The sequence below is a fragment of the Muntiacus reevesi genome, chromosome 3 (assembly GCF_963930625.1).
Source record: "Muntiacus reevesi chromosome 3, mMunRee1.1, whole genome shotgun sequence".
NCBI lineage: Eukaryota > Metazoa > Chordata > Mammalia > Artiodactyla > Cervidae > Muntiacus > Muntiacus reevesi.
Window position 1 is genome coordinate 252,199,704 of NC_089251.1, and position 20,693 is coordinate 252,220,396.

Consider the following 20,693-nt stretch of genomic DNA (forward strand, 5'->3'; position numbering starts at 1 on the left):
AAGCTACCAACGGTATTTTTCACAGAACTAGAACAAATAATTTCACAATTTGTATGGAAATACAAAAAACCTCGAATAGCCAAAGTAATCTTGAGAAAGAAGAATGGAACTGGAGGAATCAACCTGCCTGACTTCAGACTCTACTACAAAGCCACAGTCATCAAGACAGTATGGTACTGGCACAAAGACAGAAATATAGATCAATGGAACAGAATAGAAAGCCCAGAGATAAATCCACGAACCTATGGACACCTCATCTTTGACAAAGGAGGCAAGGATATACAATGGAAAAAAGACAATCTCTTTAACAAGTGGTGCTGGGAAAACTGGTCAACCACTTGTAAAAGAATGAAACTAGAACACTTCCTAACACCATACACAAAAATAAACTAAAAATGGATTAAAGATCTAAATGTAAGACCAGAAACTATAAAACTCCTAGAGGAGAACATAGGCAAAACACTCTCCGACATAAATCACAGCAAGATCTTCTATGACCCACCTCCCAGAATATTGGAAATAAAAGCAAAAATAAACAAATGGGACCTAATGAAGCTTAAAAGCTTTTGCACAACAAAGGAAACTATAAGTAAGGTGAAAAGACAGCCCTCAGATTGGGAGAAAATAATAACAAATGAGGAAACAGACAAAGGATTAATCTCAAAAATATACAAGCAACTCCTGAAGCTCAATTCCAGAAAAATAAACGACCCAATCAAAAAATGGGCCAAAGAACTAAACAGACATTTCTCCAAAGAAGACATACAGATGGCTAACAAACACATGAAAAGATGCTCAACATCACTCATCATCAGAGAAATGCAAATCAAAACCACAATGAGGTACCATTACACGCCAGTCAGGATGGCTGCTATCCAAAAGTCTACAAGCAATAAATGCTGGAGAGGGTGTGGAGAAAAGGGAACCCTCTTACACTGTTGGTGGGAATGCAAACTAGTACAGCCACTATGGAAAACAGTGTGGAGATTTCTTAAAAAACTGGAAATAGAACTGCCATATGACCCAGCAATACCACTTCTGGGCATACACACTGAAGAATCCAAATCTGAAAGAGACACGTGCACCCCAATGTTCATCGCAGCACTGTTTATAATAGCCAGGACATGGAAGCAACCCAGATGCCCATCAGCAGATGAATGGATAAGGAAGCTGTGGTACCTATACACCATGGAATATTACTCAGCCGTTAAAAAGAATTCATTTGAATCAGTTCTAATGAGATGGATGAAACTGGAGCCCATTATACAGAGTGAAGTAAGCCAGAAAGATAAAGAACATTACAGTATACTAACACATATATACGGAATTTAGATAGATGGTGGCGATAACCCTATATGCAAAACAGAAAAAGAGACACAGAAGTACAGAACAGACTTTTGAACTCTGTGGGAGAAGGGGAGGGTGGGATGTTTTGAAAGAACAGCATGTATATTATCTATGGTGAAACGGACCACCAGCCCAGGTGGGATACATGAGTCAGGTGCTCAGGCCTGGTGCACTGGGAGGACCCTAAGGAGTCGGGTGGGGAGGGAGGTGGGAGGGGGGATCGGGATGGGGAATACGTGTAACTATATGGCTGATTCATATCAATGTATGTCAAAACCCACTGAAATGTTGTAAAGTGATTGGCCTCCAACTAATAAAATAATTTAAAAAAAAAAAAAAAAATGAAAAGGCAACAAACTCAAATATCTGGTAAGGAGCTAATATCCAAAAATGTATAAAGAACTCAGAACTCAAAAGCAAAAAACAAACGTCCAGTTTAAAAATGGGCAGACAGCAAACACATGAAAATGTGTTCAACACCACTAATTATTAGAGAAATGCAAACCAAAACAGTGAGGTATCACCTCACACCAGTCAAAATGCTGCTGCTGCTGTTGCTAAGTCGCCTCAGTCATGTCTGACTCTGTGCGACCCCATAGACGGCAGCCCACCAGGCTCCCCCGTCCCTGGGATTCTCCAGGCAAGAACACTGGAGTGGGTTGCCATTTCCTTCTCCAATGCATGAAAGTTAAAAGTGAAAGTGAATCACTCAGTCGTGTCCAACTCTTCGCGACCCCATGGACAGCAGCCTACCAGGCTCCTCCGCCCATGGGATTTTCCAGGCAAGAGTACTGGAGTGGGGTGCCAGTGCCTTCTCCGAAATCAGTCAGAATGGCCGTCATCAAAAAAATCTACAAACAATAAATGCTGGAGAGGAGGTGGAGAAAAGGGAACCTTCCTACACTGTTGGTGGGAACGTAAACTGATACAGCCATTATGGAGAACAGTATGGAGATTCCTTAAAAAATAAGGAATAAATCTGTCATATGACCCAGCAACTGCGCTACTGGGCATATACTCTGAGAAAGCCTTAAACAAAGAAGACACATGTATTCCAATGTTCATAGCTGCACTCTTTATCGTAGCCAGGACATGGAAGCAACCTAGATGTTCATCAACTGATGAACGGATAAAGAAGATCTGCTACATATATACAGTGAAATGTTACTCAACTATAAAAAAGAACAAATCTGAGTCAGTTCTAGTGAGGTGGATGAAACTTAGAGCCTGTTATCATAGTGAAGTAAGTCAGAAAGAGAAAAACAAATATACTATTTAACATATATATGTGTAATCTAGAAAAATGATATTAATAAACCTATTTTCAGGGAAGGAAAGGAGAGGAACAAGTAGAAGATGGACTCATGGACACAGTAGGGGAGGAAGAGAGTGGGACGAATGGAGAAAGTAGCATCTATATACATATACTACTGGGTATAAGATGGACAGCTAGTGAGAAGTTGCTGTGTCGCACAGGGAGCCCAGTCTGAAGCTCTGTGATGACTTGGAGGGAGGGGAGGTGGGAGGGGAGGAGAGGAAATGGAGGGAACGTATGTGTAATTATGGCTGATTTGCGTTACTGTATGGCAAAAACCAACACACACACAAAAAATTTTTTTAATCTAAATAAAAACAGCATGGAAGTTTCTCCAAAACCTCTTTACCTTCTGGCTAAGTCAGAAGGAGAAAGATAAACAGCATCTCATATGGGGAATCTTGAAAGTTGGCAAACAAAAACAAGCTCATAAATACAGAGAACTATTAGGTGGGGTGGGGTGTGAAGAAATGGGTTAAGGGGATCAAAAGGTATAAAGAAAAAAAAAGCTAATGTATTACAAAGCAGAGACATCACTTTGCTGACAGAGGTCCATATGGTTTTCCAGTAGTCAGGTACAGATGTGAGAGTTGGCCATAAAGAAGGCTGAGCACCGTAGAATTGGTGCTTTCGAACTAAGGTGCTGAAGCAGACTCTTGAGAGTCTTGGACAGCAAAAGAGATCAAGCCAGTCATCCGAAAGGAAATTAACCCTGAATGTTCACTGGAAGGATGGATGTTAAAGCTGAAGCTCCAATATTTTGGCCACCTGATGCAAAGAGCTGACTCATTGGAGAAGACCCTGTTGCTGGGAAAGAATGAGGGCAGGAGAAGAAGGGAGTGACAGAGGATGAGATGGTTGGATGGCATCACCAACTCAATGGAGGTGAGTTTGAACAAACTCGCAGATAATGAAGGACAGGGAAGCCTGGAGTGCTGCCGTTCATGGGGTTGCAAAGAGTCATATACAAATGAGCAACTGAACAACAGCAACATTTTAAATGAAAAAGAAATTGCTTTTATTTTTGAAAAGGGGAAATTTTTAAAAATGAATTCTTCCTTTAAGCATTTAATAATTTGGAAATAATATGGGAAAACATTAAAAAAAAAAACCACTAGTCTTGGTTAGGAACACAAAGCTTAAAGAGAGATTGATATTAAAATCAGTAGTATCAAATTTAAGAAAGTAGCTTCTATTATTCTGCATGCAATGATTTGAATGTTCAGGAAGACTCTTGAGAGTCCCTTGGACTGCAAGGAGATCCAACCAGTCCATCCTAAAGCAGATCAGGCCTGGGTGTTCATTGGAAGGACTGATGTTGAAGATGAAACTCCAATACTCTGGCCACCTGATGCAAAGGGCTGACTCACTGGAAAAGACCCTGATGCTGGGAAAGATTGAGAGCAGGAGGAGAAGGGGATGACAGAGGATGAGATGGCTGGATGGCATCACCAACTCAATGGACATGGGTTTGGGTGGACTCCGGGAGTTTGTGATGGACAGGGAGACCTGGCATGCTGCGATTCATGGGGTCGCAGAGTCGGACATGACTGAGCGACTGAAATGATGTCACTAATGTTCAAATCAAATTTTACAAAATATAATTCTATTGAAAATATACTTCACGTATCAGAAACATTATCTAAATCTTAGGGAATGGGCAAAAGATATTCTTGGGTGTTCATTCATGCAGAGCTAGGCTCGTGACTTTAACCGACTTTCTATGGACTAATCAATAGGTACTAACTTCAGTAGGGGCAAGGGATAAATTTTAGATTTTATTCAAGAGAAATGCAAATAATGTATGATCGGTGGATTTTTTAAAGTTTTATTTATACTAATTTTATTTATGTGTGCAAGATCTAAAATGAAAATGTGTCTGTGTGCTTAGCACAAATTCATGTGGATGCTATATGTTATACACATACTATTTCAATAGTATAAATTTCTGTTCAGTAGGGTAACAAAATCTCAAAGTTTAGGATTTATGGATTAGGACATTAGCTAGTATTGTGTCTACTTTGGCAATCTATCCTAAATTCCTCAAGTGCTCTTTGAACCACACCTCACAAATTACTGGTAACTTCATTAGTTAATGAGTTGCATGATGTGTTTGACTTATGCTTATTTTATAGTTACATGGGTGTCATGACTTTAGCCTTATGAAAATCACTCTTTAGCATATGCTTTATCTTATTTATTCAGGGATGTGGTGGGGATCATATCCTAATTTTTAAGATCCCCGGGAGGAGGAAATGGAAACGTACTACAGTATTCCTGCCAGGAGAATCCCATGAACAGAGGAGCCTGGAGGACTACAGTCCATGGGGATGCAAAGAGGTGGGCATGACTGAGTGACTGAGCACGCACAAGCAATGTTAATTATCCTCAAATATTCATCTCCATGAATATCTTAGTATGTATGGATATAATTAAAATCTTAAAGAAAAGGATTATTGGTTATATTTAAAGTAGTTATCACTTTAATAAGCAGAAATTTAAACTTTAGATATATCTCCAGGGAAATCTGACACCTGGTAACAAGTACAAAGTGAACCAGAGTAAAATGGAAGAACTACAAGATGGAGGGAAAAATGCTACCTATGTGAGTTTTTCAAACTTTTGCCAAGTCTTTTCAAAGGAAATAAAAACATAACATTTTTAAAATAGTAATGTCCTACATAAATAATATTTTTCCTTTATTTTACATATGTTAGAGAGAGGTTAAGACAAGACAAATTAAATAACTAAACCACAATATTTTACTAACTAGCACATACCATTGTTCAACAAGTTTGAGGAGAAAGGTATTTATCATATGGTTTTTAATGAAACATTTATGAAGGTTTTCTGGAATCCAATTTACAGAAAGACCCAAAACTTATTTCTCCTTTACTCCTACTCTTCCATCTATAACTAAAATACTTATCTTTCCCTAATAAAATATTTTCAAAGAATCTAACACTGAACCTTTCACTCTGAAGGCTGACACTCAGATGCTTTTACTTTTTAAATTTTATTCATGATAACAATGTGTGTGCAAGATCTAAAATGAAAGTGTGTCTCTGAGTGCTTAATACAGATTCATGTGTATGTTATCTGTTATATCATTTCAATGTGTATATTTAGCTGTACCTGTCGGTTGGGGAATAGTTTTCTCTCTAAAGAAAATAATTCTCTGCAAAAACTAGAAAGAAGTCAGAAGTGATGGTACCAGATGTATTCTTGACAGAAACATGAAAGAAGTCTGGTCCTGGATCCTAACATTGGTATGGCCTCAAAAAGAGAAAAGGATCAGATGCAGTAAAAGAAGAAATAAGACAAGAAAACAACTTAGAATGGTGGTTAACATTACTGCTCTTACTGGTTAACATTACCAGTAAAAAAAAAAAAAATTTTTTTTGACCTTCATGAATGACAATAAAGAATGAGAAAATAAGATCGTTTTGATTATGAGTTTCTCAATTTAAGATTAATGCCAGCACTACTTCAATTTTACCTTGTCATCAGACAGACTATATAGATACTATCAACTAACCAGCAAAAGGCACCAAAGCACCAGGTTTAATGTTACTGAAGGTCAGAAAGCACTGGAATATCTGAGCTGCTAAAAAGGAAAATGAACAGGTATGTATCTATTTCAGAGACAGGAAGGATATATAAAGAAATATTTAGATGACCCATGAGATGTCCTGAGATGAGGAATATTCAACGGCTGATGAAAAACACTAGGAAACTGAACAAAAGGAAGGTCATCCAGAGGGAAAAGAAATAGAAAGGATAACACGCAGGAAGATATGAAATCATGGGAACAAGCTGTCATTAAAATGACAACTGGATATTTATTTGATGAATATTGTGGACAGCTGGTAATAAATCTTTGTGATTAATAATTCAATAAGGTAAAACATAAACTTTTGCTTATAGAAATGCCAGTAGTCATAACAGTTAATTCTTTTAAAAATATTTAGAATATATACAAAAACATAAGCTCAATTATGACAGCTCAAATGATCCAAAATAACATCAAGAAAAGTAACTGTTAATCAAACAAACATCTATAATGAATTTAATTATATGTAGTTCTAAGTATCATTTAACGACTGGTTTTGAATTGCCCCTTAAAGTAGATTATGTTTGGTGGTATATTAGCCAGCATTTGAAATTAGTCTCATCTCATTAGGACATCAGGCTTTTAAATAAGTGTCTAGTGCTTATTTACTTATCCAGCTAGAAAAATAGCTGGATCTCTTCAATATCTGAAAGAAACATACTGACACAAAAAGCTGTCAGTTCAAGGGAGACAGGAACTCTGTCTTCCATTTTACCCTCCAAGATGCAAGGTATTTAGCCATTACAAATTCATATAGCATGAAACCCAACTAGGCACAGCATTTCTGAGCAGATGCCTACACCTAAGCAGGATGTGACAAGTTCCTCACGAAAGGGATCTCTGCTCCTACTTGGTGTTCACAGCGCTAGCTTCTGAACTACTGGCCTATGTCCACTTTGCATTCCATCAGAGCAACATTTCCTGCATGACCCTGGCATAAAAAGCAGACTTCTTGCCTGAATGAAATACTCGCTCACCGTGGCTACATGCAGGCCTCCTGCATTCAGCTTTTGCTATCCTCCCTCAGGACACTTCTGACCCTCCTCCCTCAGGACACTTCTGACCCTCCTCCCTCAGGACACTTCTGACCCTCCTCCCTCAGGACACTTCTGACCGTCCTCCCTCAGGACACTTCTGACCCTCCTCCCTCAGGACACTTCTGACCCTCCTCCCTCAGGACACTTCTGACTGTCCTCCATGGGATGCAGTTTTCCATCCAGCAATCAGGCTAACCCCTTTCCTAACGTAATCCAACAGCCAGGGCTGCCTTCCCTTACACTGCTGGCCAACAGTTTCCAGTAAGTCTACATCACAGTCAAATCAACCCATGACAAAAGTTTGCCAGATAATACTGAAAATCAAAACATCTGTCTTCTGCTTAGGACATGTAGAAAGATGGAAAGAGCATTGCTCCAATCCTTACAAGAAAAACAAAATAATGCAAATTAATCTGAAAAATGACAACTTTTTAACACATCATAGAGTTAAGTCCACAGGAAAACCAATAAAGACCATCCTTCAAGGACAAATGGAGGGGGAACACTTGCTTACCCGGGAAAACACCAGGTATGATACAAGTCAGGTTAAGAACTCAGCCAAATTTCCCAAAGAATTGCTAAAGGCCAAGTATGGTTTGGTATAAAGGTACTGAATCTGCTGGAAACAGAGATACAAGAATTCAAATGCACCTGCAGATGCTTCTCCACAGACTTCTCAGAGACTCACGAGAAAGACTGTGGGTAGGTAGGTAAGAAATTACAAAAAAGACCTGGGGGAAGGGGACAGCAACCACCAACGGAAAGGCAGGAAGCTGAAGCACAGCCCGGATTCCTCAACTCTGTCATCCCTAGGGAACAGGAACTTTCAGGTGCTGAGGGAAGCCAGTGATTCAGGACGACCTGTGCTGTTTTGTTTTCTAATCACCCAATTGTGTCAGATTCTCTGCAACCCCATAGACCATAGCCTGCCAGGCTCCTCTGTCCATGGGATTTCCCACGCAAGAACACTGGAGTGGGTTGCCATTACCTTCTTCAGGGGACCTTTCCAATCCAGGGATCAAACCCACCTCTCCTCCTTGGCAGGTGGATTCTTTACCACTGCTATTGCTGCCGCTAAGTCACTTCAGTCGTGTCCGACTCTGTGTGCCCCTATAGATGGCAGCCCACCAGGCTCCCCTGTCCCTGGGATTCTCCAGGCAAGAACACTGGAGTGGGTTGCCATTTCCTTCTCAAATGCATGAAAGTGAAAAGTCAAAGTCAAGTCATTCAGTCGTGTCCAACTCTTAGCGATCCCATGGACTGCAGCCTACCAGGCTCCTCCGTCCATATTTTCCAGGCAAGATCTTTACCACTGAGCCACCTGGAATGCCCTTAGAACACAAATAAAACCCCACTGTAGCTGGAGGAAGGGAAAAGAAAGGCCCTCTATCCAAGTGGAGGCAGGAAAATATTAGGAACCCAGATTGCTACAGTCTTCCTAAAGCTGGGAAAGCGGGTCCTAGACCCTCTAGACCCTGGGTCCCAAAGCGTTCCTAAAACCGAAGCTGAGTCAGAACAAGAAAAAAATGAACCACGGACAAACACTGAGTAACAAGTAACTGTAGTCTATTGCTGAGGGTCGTGCAAAGAGAAACCTTCTCTGAGACATAGGCACAAAGGAAAGATCTACAGCTGAGGGTGAAACAAACACTTAACTATAGAGGAGTCTGAGCCTGTAATGCCCTGAGGAAAAGAAGAGCAATAGCCAAAGCCAAAGCCAGTTCAACTCCTGTCTAGACTAAATCAAGCCCTCCCCTGCCCCACCAAGAGCCCAGCAAAAACAAGATGGGCTCATGTGCAGGTACAAATACAATTTATCTCAATCTTTACTGTCCTAAACAAGATGTCCAACATACAAAAAGAATGAAAGCAACACACTGTCAAGAACAAAAACCAAATAATATAGCTAGAGTAAGAGAGACCCAGATATTGGAACCATTAGCTAAGGAATTAACTATTATTTTTGCTTGAAGTTCTCAAGGAAGATCTGCAAGACAACAGGCAAAACAGACAGGGATTATAGCAAAGAGACAGAAACCATCAGAAAGAATCCAGAAGAAATGCTACAAACCAAAAACACGATAAAGGAGATAAAGTCCATTTACAAATGGCTCATCAACAGACTCAACACAGCCAAGGAAGCAGGCAGTGAACTCGAAAACAGATCAATAGAAAATATCCAAACTGAAACACAAAAAGAAAAAAAAAGGGAGGGGGATGAAATAGAGCACCAACCTACAATGGTGAGAAATTTTCATATTGTCTAACATACATGCAATAGGAGTTCTAGAAAGAGTAGAAAAATAAAATGAGGCAGAGGATATATTTGAAAAGAAAATGCACAGCAAGATCTTCTATGACCCACCTTCCAGAATATTGGAAATAAAAGCAAAAATAAACAAATGGGACCTAATGAAAATTAAAAGCTTTCGCACAACAAAGGAAACAATAAGTAAGGTGAAAAGACAGTCCTCAGATTGGGAGAAAATAATAGCAAATGAGGAAACAGACAAAGGATTAATCTCAAAAATATACAAGCAACTCCTGCAGCTCAATTCCAAAAAAATAAATAACCCAAGCAGAAAATGGGCCAAAGAACTAAACAGACATTTCTCCAAAGAAGACATATAGATGGCTAACAAACACATGAAAAGATGCTCAACATCACTCATTATCAGAGAAATGCAAATCAAAACCACAATGAGGTACCATTACATGCCAGTCAGGATGGCTGCTATCCAAAAGTCTACAAGCAATAAATGCTGGAGAGGGTGTGGAGAAAAGGGAACCCTCTTACACTGTTGGTGGGAATGCAAACTAGTACAGCCACTATGGAAAACAGTGTGGAGATTTCTTAAAAAACTGGAAATAGAACTACCATATGACCCAGCAATTCCACTTCTGGGCATACACACTGAGGAATCCAGATCTGAAAGAGACACGTGCACCCCAATGTTCATCGCAGCACTGTTTATAATAGCCAGGACATGGAAGCAACCTAGATGCCCATCAGCAGACGAATGGATAAGGAAGCTGTGGTACATATACACCATGGAATATTACTCAGCCGTTAAAAAGAATTCATTTGAATCAGTTCTAATGAGATGGATGAAACTGGAGCCCATTATACAGAGTGAAGTAAGCCAGAAAGATAAAGAACATTACAGTATTCTAACACATATATATGGAATTGAGAAAGATGGTAATGATAACCCTATATGCAAAACAGAAAAAGAGACACAGAAGTACAGAACAGACTTTTGAACTCTGTGGGAGAAGGTGAGGGTGGGATGTTTCGAAAGAACAGCATGTATATTATCTATGGCGAAACAGATCACCAGCCCAGGTGGGATGCATGAGTCAAGTGCTCTGGCCTGGTGGGCTGGGAAGACCCAGAGTAATCGGGTGGAGAGGGAGGTGGGAGGGGGGATCGGGATGGGGAATATGTGTAACTCTATGGCTGATTCATATCAATGTATGACAAAACCCACTGAAAAATAAAAAAAATTAAAATTAAAATTAAAAAAAAAAAAGAAAAGAAAATGTCTTAAGAATTTTCCAAAATTGATGGCAGAAGTCAAACCAGAGATCCAAGAAATGCAGCAAACAACTAACAGAATTAACACCAAATAAAACATCTAAAATAAAACTGCTGAAAATAAAAAATGAAGCAAAAATCTTAAAGGTGGCCAAGGAGATTTAAAAAAAAGATATATAACCTATAGAAGACCAAAGATACAAGTAACAGCAGAGTTCTCAGAAACCAAGGAAATGAGAAGGCAATAGAAGGTGTGATATAGTTAACATGCTAAAAGAAAAAAAATCAAATAATGAAAAAAAAAAAAAAAAAACTATACCAACTGAAAATAACTTTCAAACCTGAAACAGAAATAAACATTTTTTTCAGGCAAACAAAATCTAAGAAAATTCAAAGCCAACAGACCTGCAATGCTAGATATGTTTAAAGGAAGTTCTTTAAGCAGAAGGACTACACCAACCAAAAAGCTGAAATGAGTAATACTGGAAATATCATAAGTGAAGACAGATATGAAATTAATTTTTTATTTTAATTGCTATAAAGATATTATAGCAAAAATAGTAGCAGTATATTGTGTGCTTTAGTATAGTGAAAGTAAAATGTATGAAAACAATGGAGGGAAGTATTAGAGATATACTGTACTAAGGGATTACCAGTGTTAAATGGTATATTATTTGAAGGTAAGACTCCATTAATTAAAGATGTATACAATAAACCCAGGGCAACCACTGGAAAAAATTAAGAGATATAAATTTCCAGTCAATAATGAAGATAAAATGTAATTATAAAAATAATCCAAAAGAAGGCAGAAAAAGAAAAACTACATAAGATCTAGCAAGATAGAAGATTTTAATCCAAACATATTAACAATTAATTAAATATAAATGGTCTTACAAACCACTACAAAGACAGAGACTGTCAGACTGGATATGAAAACAAGACCCGACTAAACCAAATCTATTAGAAACAGCACTGTAAACGTAAATGAAGAGGAGCCTGGGAAGCTACAGCAGTATCGGTAGTATCAGACAATGTGTTCCTTAGAACCTGGCGTATCATCGTGGATAACAAAAGGACATTTAATGATGAAATCTCAACTAGTCACCTCAGTAAGAACTTTTAAATACATAAAGCAAAAAACCAACGGAAACGAGAGGACAGATAAACACACAAATATAGTTGGAGAGTGTAATATCCCTCTTTCAGCAATTGGTAGAATGAGCAGACGGAACACCACAAAGCCCATAGAAGACCTGAACACCACCATGAACAATCTTGATGGTTGCAGATCACACCACGCACAGAAGCAGAATACACATGCACAGTACATGGAGAATACATGCACATGAGGAAATCAGCAAATAGAGCATATACTGGCTCTAAAACCAAATCTTAACAAACGTAAAATAATTGAAGTCATTAAATATATATTGTCAGACAATAATTTACACAAGTATTAACTCAAAATAGATCACAGATCTAAATATAAAACCTAAAATTATACAACATCTAAAACAAAACATAAAAGCTTCGTGACCTTGACTGAGGCAAAGATCTCTCAGCTATGATACCAAAAGCCTGATTCATAAAAGAAAAAATGTAAAATCCAGATTTCATCAGAATTAAAAATCTTCTTTAAAAACGCTGTTAAGAGAATGAAAAAGCAAACAACAAATTGAGATGTAATTTTTGCATATGGCATATCTGATAAAGGATTTCTATCCAAAACACATAAATAATTCTCAAAAGCCTTAATTATTTTTTTAAAAAATGAGTAGAGGTGAACAGACATCATGAAAGAAAGTATATGGATGGCTTACACGTACTTAAAAATATATTCGCATCATTAACCATTAGAGAAATGCCAAGCAAAACAATACTGATAAACATCTACATACCTACTCGAGTAGCTATAATTTAAAAACAAAATCTGATAATACTAAGCGCTGCCAAGATGCAACTGGGACTTCACACAATTTATGGGAATGCAAGATGATACAGCCACCTTGAAACTGTTGGTTTGGAAGTTTCTTATAAAGTAAAGAAACATACACTTACCATATGACCCAACAATCCCACTCCTAGATATTTCATCTCTTAGAAATATTTCACACAAAATCTATACACGAATATTTACAGTGACTTTATTTGTAATCACTAAAACCTGAAAACAATCCCAAACGTCCTTCAATCAAGGGAATGAATAAACAGACTGCGATACATCTACATAGTGGATTACTACCTACCAATAAGAAAGGAACCATCAATACACCCAACAACACAGATGAATCCCGAATGCAAATATGTATGTGAAAGAAGTAAATTTAAAATGCTACATACTTTGTCATTTTACTTATATGGGATTCTGAAAAAGGCAAAAAACACAGAACATAAAACAAATCAGTGGTTGTCAGGGACTAAAGATGGAAGAAGGAGTTGACTAAAGAACATGATAGAATTTTTGGAGTGACGTAATATTCCCTGGATTTCTTGACTGTGGTGATAGTTATAGACCAGTTGGTGTTTATCAGAACTCTCAGAACTGTACACTAAAATGGATGAATCTTATACTTAACTTTAGAGTACAGGAAAAATGTTACACATTTTAAAGATATTTCACGCTATCTCATTTTAAAAAAATTTTAACTAGACTTTATTAAATCTTAGACACCTTGAAGACTTCCTCCATACCAAAAATACACTGATTTTATTGAAAATAAAAATGACTATTGTAGTATGGCAAAGTCCACAATGTGTCTTCGTTGCCTGACTTCTGTAAACATTCCAAGGCTCTAGATTTTACAGGGTTGGTTAGGCTTTGCACCCTTCAGGCTTCCACACTTTATTTAGCTAACGTAAAGGTTAATATCTATGAACTCTCCAACTAGGAAGCTGGGATTAATAGGCTGTGGAAGGGAAATGTGACAGAATTGTTTAAATTTGCATTCTACCTTAAGACTTCTTTCTGACCCACAATAATAATATGTAAGCCTTCCCTCAATGTCCACAGGGGACTGGTTCGATTGGTTTTCCTGACACCAAAATCCGCGGTGCTCAAGTCCCTTACACAAAATGGCAAGGCATAATGAATGGCCCTCTCTATCTGTGCACGTTAAACCTGAAAATACGGAGGGCTGACGTATACTTATCGCAAAACTCCACTTGTGAACAGACCTGTGCAGTTCAAACCCATGCTGTTCAAGGGTCAACTGAAGTTTCACACAAGAAAAGTAAGAGGGAGAGAATACTGTAAACAGGGCAGGATGAGTAACTTTTATATGTCAAAACCAGACCTGATACTAAGAAATAATTATGACATCATACCAAACAGGCTCTGACTTCAATTTCTAAATGTCTAGGATTTCCTAGCATTAGCTAGGAATTAGTTAGTATTAGCCTTCTTGGTAATGTAATATATATATATTTATATATATATATTTTTTTTTTTTTTTTTTGCCATGTTGCACAGTCTATGGGATCTCAGTTCCCCTACCAGGGATCAAAAAGCACAAAGTCTTAACCACTGGGTCAACAGGAAAGTCCCCAAAAATGTTTTTAATGGAAAGGTTCTACTTATTCAAAAGAATTCACAAAGATTAATAAAAATGAAAACAAGAAAGCATTTGTGGCCTTGACAAAGAATAATTCATTCAACAAGAATGCTGACTAAATATTAATCATTACTTAGGCACTGACTGAGCATTGTGTAAGCACTGTGTAGTATCCAATGCTGAACAAACTAAATAAAACCAGCAAATGCTGTTTTTAAAGATATAGCACACTTCTGTTTTTTCATAAAGTATATTTACCTCAAAGCCAAGTCTATCCTTTTCTTTCCAAAAACAAAAATGTGTTACTTTCTTATCCCAGAATTCATCTGGCTTCACTACACAAACAAGGGACACTTCAGCTGGAACAACATTCTATAAAATACAAAAAAAAAAAAAAAAAAGAAAAAATTATACATGTAAAGTGAGTAATTTGCTAAAGTTGTAAATTATTAGGTATTCATGACTGAGCTGAGCAATTAAGAGATCTCTGGAAAATAATTAAAGTGATAAAATACAAGAAAATGCTGCAAACTGCAAAACATACATGGCAATAAAGAAATATTTGAAAGACAAGCTGATTCAGAAAACAATGTTTAAAGACAGCACATGTGAGTTATTTTTGTGTTTACTGAATCTCTAATAGGAATATATTTAAACTGCAAGATAATTTTTAGTTGAGAAATTATTAAAGTTGACTTCTCTACGATATGAAAAAAAAATTTTCTAACACAATTATCTTAGAGAATTTCTTCCAATATTGTAAATCAATTTTCTAACAAAATAAGCTTCTTATACCATTATACAAAGAAGCCAAGATTCTACATGATTATTAACTTGAAGAAGACAAAGTTAAACCTTCACAATTTCACATTTGCTAGATACAGTTATTCACATCATCACCCAAAGAATGGAAATTAACATTTACTGAGCTAATATATATTCCATATATATCTTATCAGCAAGTCCCATAGAGTCTATTTTTTAAATATATCTTAATTAAACCTACCCATTTCTACCACCTACATTGCTAATATCCCCAAACAAGTCAGCTTTTTGAAACCCTCTTAGCAGGCCTCCCAGTTTTGCATTTTTTCATAGTCAGAATAAATTCCAAACCCCTTAGCAAAGCCAAGAAGCCTTCCCAGCTCAAGGCCCCATGACCTCAGACCTCATCACACAGCTCTCCCCTCTTAGCTCAGTCCTCTGCCACAGCCACGCTAACCTCCTTGCTGCTCCTGGAATGTGACAAATCTGTTCCCAGCTCAAGACTATGCCCTTGATGTTTCCTCTGCCTGCAATGTTCTTTGCCTTATACCTAGGAGCACTTTCTCAGTTTATTTAGGATTCTACTCAAACAGTCCCTCCTCTTTAGAGAGACTTTCTCTGACCACCCTACGTAAAGCAGCAACATTTGACTCAGTCTCCCTTCACCATTTTTCTAAATAGCATTTATCAGTATATGATGTTATATTACTTGGTAATTTGCCTAACTGCTTACAGTCTGACTCCTCAGACGGAACACAGGCTTCCCAATGGCAGGTACCTCATCTATCATGGCACTCCTGTATCTCCAGGGCCTATGACAGCGCCTGGCATACAGAAGATGCTCCATGAATCTCTGCTGAATAAATGAATTCACATTAACAAGTGGATCTCATCCTTCCAATTTTACAGAAGCATAAACTGAGCTTGAGAGAACTAAAGTAACTTGTCTAAAGGAACAGAGTTTGAAGGAATAGTACTAGAGCAAAAACCAGGTCAGTCTGACTGTCAAGTTTTACCGTAACATTCCAAACATTCTAGACCGGGGGTCAGTAAATTCTTTCTCTAGGTCCAGATAAAAAATATTTTAGTCTCTGTTGCAACTATTTTTATTCTGTCCACATAGTGTGAAAGCTGCCATAAACAATATGTAAACAAAACTCTGTTTACAAACTCCAGAGGTCAACCACTGTTCTAGACCATAATAGCACTACTGAATAATAATAATGCTATGTGATAATAAGTGTTATTATTGTTGATCAGGGGAAAACAGAAAACCTTTCAATTTAAATATCTCACTGGACATGTCACAAATCTAGAGTCCCCTGCAATGACTGGGTTATGAATAAAGTTAAAAAAAAAAAAAAAACCAACTCAATGCTATCAAAACTTTTATCAGAGGGGGTGGGAAATCTAGGGTAGAATGAGGTTTATTTAAAAAAAAAAAGAATGAGGTTTATTTATATAATGATTATGGAAATCAAATATTCAAAATTATTGAGTATTAGAGCTGTTAGGAACAAAAGAAAACAAACCAGTCATTTCAGAGAATATTTGTACAGGCAGTGCTAGTACTAAGCTCTGGGCTCCCAAACAACTGGTTCCAGCACCTTCTGAAATAAAAGCAACATAAATAACTTTGTATGCAGAAACTATTTGATGAGGAGTAAACAACAAGTCATTGCAATTTCTGAACATAATAGAAATCACAAGAGGGGATTAAATCATCCATTGATTGTTCTTCAAAACTGCCACTGATCAAAGTCCAGTTCACACAGCAAGTCCCAAACAGCTCACTGGTGACACAGCTGAGTGGAAGAACACAAGGTCGTAATTAATGGATTTCTCACCTAACAGCTATTTTAACAATTTGTATAAAGAAGAGAGAATCTTCAGGGTTTAGAATATAAAAGTGCTGGGAATATATTTAACAGAAAGAGTTACTAATGGGACACCAATGTGTGTTCCCTTAAAAATGGATCCACTGGAACCTATGTCCTTTCCAACTCAAAGGAAGGAGTCTAATGATGAAGGTTTAGGTCAACCAATCAAGAATAAGGTAATGGGCAGAAAATTTGGGAACCATTTCAGATACATCCCACTGCTAAATATACACTTTTAAAGGGGCTTAGGCTGTTCCAGATTCCAACTGTGACTTTCTCCCATGTTCACCACAAGAACATAGGTAAGTTATTTAAAATCCTTGGAAGACTTTTGAGGATAACAGAACTTGTTTCCCAAGTTTGTGAGGATGAAATTAAATGAGATCATTTATATATAACAAGCTTACTACATAGTACCTGAACCATACTAAGCACTAAAACTGAAATTACGAGTACCCATTCCTTGAGATTCTTTTTCTAATTATCATAAACAAAATATAATTCATTAACAATCATTCTGCCTAGTTGTCATCTAAAATTTTAAATTATATTCCTTTCCACAGAATCCCAAAGTAACTACTGATTATTTCCCAGGTCATTTAAAATTCTTGCTCTTTCTTTCAGTATCACTGATACTTAACTGAATGTTCACCTTCCATGTAACAGTCAACATACCTTCCCCAAACTAGCCTGCCACCAGCTTCTTTTATTGTATTCACTTAATTTTTGAGCTATCACTAAATCAGCCAGGAATGCCCTTTTCACTTTCTTTATTTTAAATTAGATAATCTCTTTAACTCACTTGACTTTAACTTTCTACAAAATCCCTTTTAAAGAAACCCAGGTACATGAGAACAATCTGTCCCCTTTCAACTACTCAATTGTTGTATTTTTCCCAATATCCTCAATACTCTCATAATAAATCAACAAATATCTACTAGGTACCTACTACATGCAAGGGATTACAGAAACATTCTGTGAGGAACACAAGGAAATATAAGACTAGGACCCAGACAAGGGATTCTGTAGCCACAGCTGTTTGTGAAATACTTGTCTGGGAGCTGCTGAAGTCCCCAAGGACACAGCTAAAGTTGATTACGTTTCTTCTAAATTAGAAACAGATATGACTATCACAAATTCTGATGATTTTTGGAGGAAAGAGGAAAACAGAAGGGAGAAACCTATCAGAATTCTCAGCTTAGACTTACCCAGTCCTACTCCCTCCTTGAGGTGGGATGATGCAAATACTACAGCGTTCGAGAGTGCCCAGATGAGTCTGATAATTTCTGCCCTCACATTTTGAGACTCACTGGCTTCAATGCTTAGATTACTTAAACACGACATATTATTTTTGGTTATTTACACACCTTTAGAATAGGGCCGAAATTTATTTTACTACTCAAGGAAAACCTATAAAGATTGAATCTGAACAGTTCAACACTGATCTGTGCATTTCAGAACTCAGTCACTGCTTAGAAGCTAGGGCACAGTGCAATAAATGAAATGCATTTGCCATTATCATCTGATCTGTTGCTGTAAAATAAAACCGCTTCCTGATAGCCAAAAATAAAATTACCTGTAGCATTAAGACTACTGTTTTCACCACATTCCATTGGGATTTTCTGCCATCCACAATCACGGTAAATCCTCTAGCCTTACACTTCTCACTGAAACAAAACAAAATTACAGAGTATATTAAAATAAGCTTCCTATTTTAGTCTTCAAAATCCTAAATAAAGTTTACAGCTGAATCATATATGGCACAGCATTAATTTCACTTGATTTGGTTTGCACTGTCAACAAAATTCTTCAGGGTGTCCTTTCAGTTTTTTTAAGCAATTTAATTTTCTCACTTCAGGAAACATCGACAATTTATAAGCTAATTTGGAGAGAAAATTACTCTAAAAGCATGTAAATTCAACTTCTTAATACAAGAAAAAAATCAAACCAACATTCAAAGAGCCTCACTAGCCCCTCAACCTCCTCATCTGTAAAATGGGATCATAGTAATGACTGCCAAGTATAGATGTACTTCTTATCTCTCCTTCCTGCCAAGAGTATAAGGTTGTGAAGTGATATTTCAAAAACAGGTAGAAAATAAAGCAAGCTATTATTAAACCTTTAAAAAGCAGAAACATTACTTTGCCAACAAAGGTCTGTTTAGTCAAAGCTGTAGTTTTTCCAGGAGTCATGTATGGATGTGAGAGTTGGACCATAAGCCAAAGCTGAGTGCCAAAGAATTGATGCTTTTGAACTGTGGTGTTGGAGAAGACTCTTGAGAGTCCCTTGGACTGCAAGGAGATCAAACCAGTCAATCCTAAGGGAAATCAACCCCAAATATTCATTGAAAGGACTAATGCTAAAGCTCCAATACTTTGGCCACCTGATGCAAAGAACTGACTCATTAGAAAAGACCTGATGCTGAGAAAGACTGAAGGCAGGAGGAGAAGGGGATGACAGCAGATGAGATGGCTGGACGGCATCACCGACTCGATGGACACGAGTTTGAACAAGCTCCGGAAATTGCTGAAGGACAGGGAAGCCTGGCATGCTGCAGTCCATAGAGTTGCAAAGAGTCGGACACGACTGAGCTATTGAACTGAACTGATTATTAAACCACTGGAAATGAGGTCCTTGTGTTCTCTGGGAGAAAGTTAAAGAGGTGAAATTTGGTGCATATAACAATTCCAAGCTCGGATGCACCGTGTCGGACCTACCTCTGTTCTCGCTTTTGCCCTTAGTCGTTGACCAGAAAATCCTGAGTGCTGGAAAATGTGTTATTGCTATATATTATATTCAATTATTCAAGTACCAGCTAAACACCTCCCAGAAGCCTGCCCTAGTAAAATGCAACAACTACATGGAAAAACTCTATCATAAGTCAAAAACTACCTAGCTTTATTATTATTACTACTTGTTTTACTATAAAACCAACTTAATGCAAGGATCTCAACTGCCCTCACTCTAATATAGTGCAAGAAACTTCAGATTTGCCTAACAGAGCAAGGATTTGGTAGTGAAAATTCTCCCCACTCAAAGTTATCCCAATTGCCTACATTATAGGAAAGGTTAATAGGAGGCCTCTCCTGAGATTTAAATCCAACAGTCCAGGGAATTTTACTAATTCTCCCTTACTCTCTCCAAGAACTCATACTAACCTCTAGAGGATTACTGGAGAAGTGATATCCAACTCTACTGAGAAACAGTAAGGTCACAAGAATGAGGACAATATTGCTAAAGACCTGAAGAAGAACAGGTCCTTCAGTAAGCGGGGACAGAAGCTGAGCTTTCAAAGAGGAGAGAGAAATGTTCAAGAGGTGAGACAAATGGAAACACAAGTCCATACAAAACACTTGCCCACAAATGTTCATAGCAGCACAATTCATAAGAGCCAAAATCTGAAACAACTTAAATTTTCAAAAACTGATGAACGGAAAAACAAAATGTGGTAAACCATTCAATAGAGTATTATTCAATCATAAAAAGAAATGAAGTGCTGATACATACTACAACAAGGATAAACCTTGAAAACATGCTAAGTGGGAAAAAAAGCCAGATCAAAAGTTCATATATTGGATGATTCCATTTATATGAAATTTCCAGAATGGGTAAATCCATAGAGGCAGAAAGCAGATTAGTGGGTACCA

At 37.5% G+C, this 20,693-nt stretch overlaps 1 protein-coding gene across 6 annotated transcripts in view; it reads right to left on the reverse strand.

Moving 5' to 3' along the window:
• The window catches only part of SESTD1 (SEC14 and spectrin domain containing 1), a 198,827-nt gene that overhangs the window by 49,839 nt on the left and 128,295 nt on the right, over nucleotides 1-20,693 (reverse strand). For all 6 annotated transcript variants that reach the window (XM_065931855.1, XM_065931859.1, XM_065931854.1 and 3 more), the window contains 2 exons: nucleotides 18,623-18,713; nucleotides 14,660-14,773 (listed from right to left, as the gene is read on the reverse strand). In XM_065931855.1, the coding sequence (XP_065787927.1) occupies nucleotides 14,660-14,773; nucleotides 18,623-18,713 (205 nt within the window). The remainder of the gene's footprint in view (nucleotides 1-14,659; nucleotides 14,774-18,622; nucleotides 18,714-20,693) is intronic.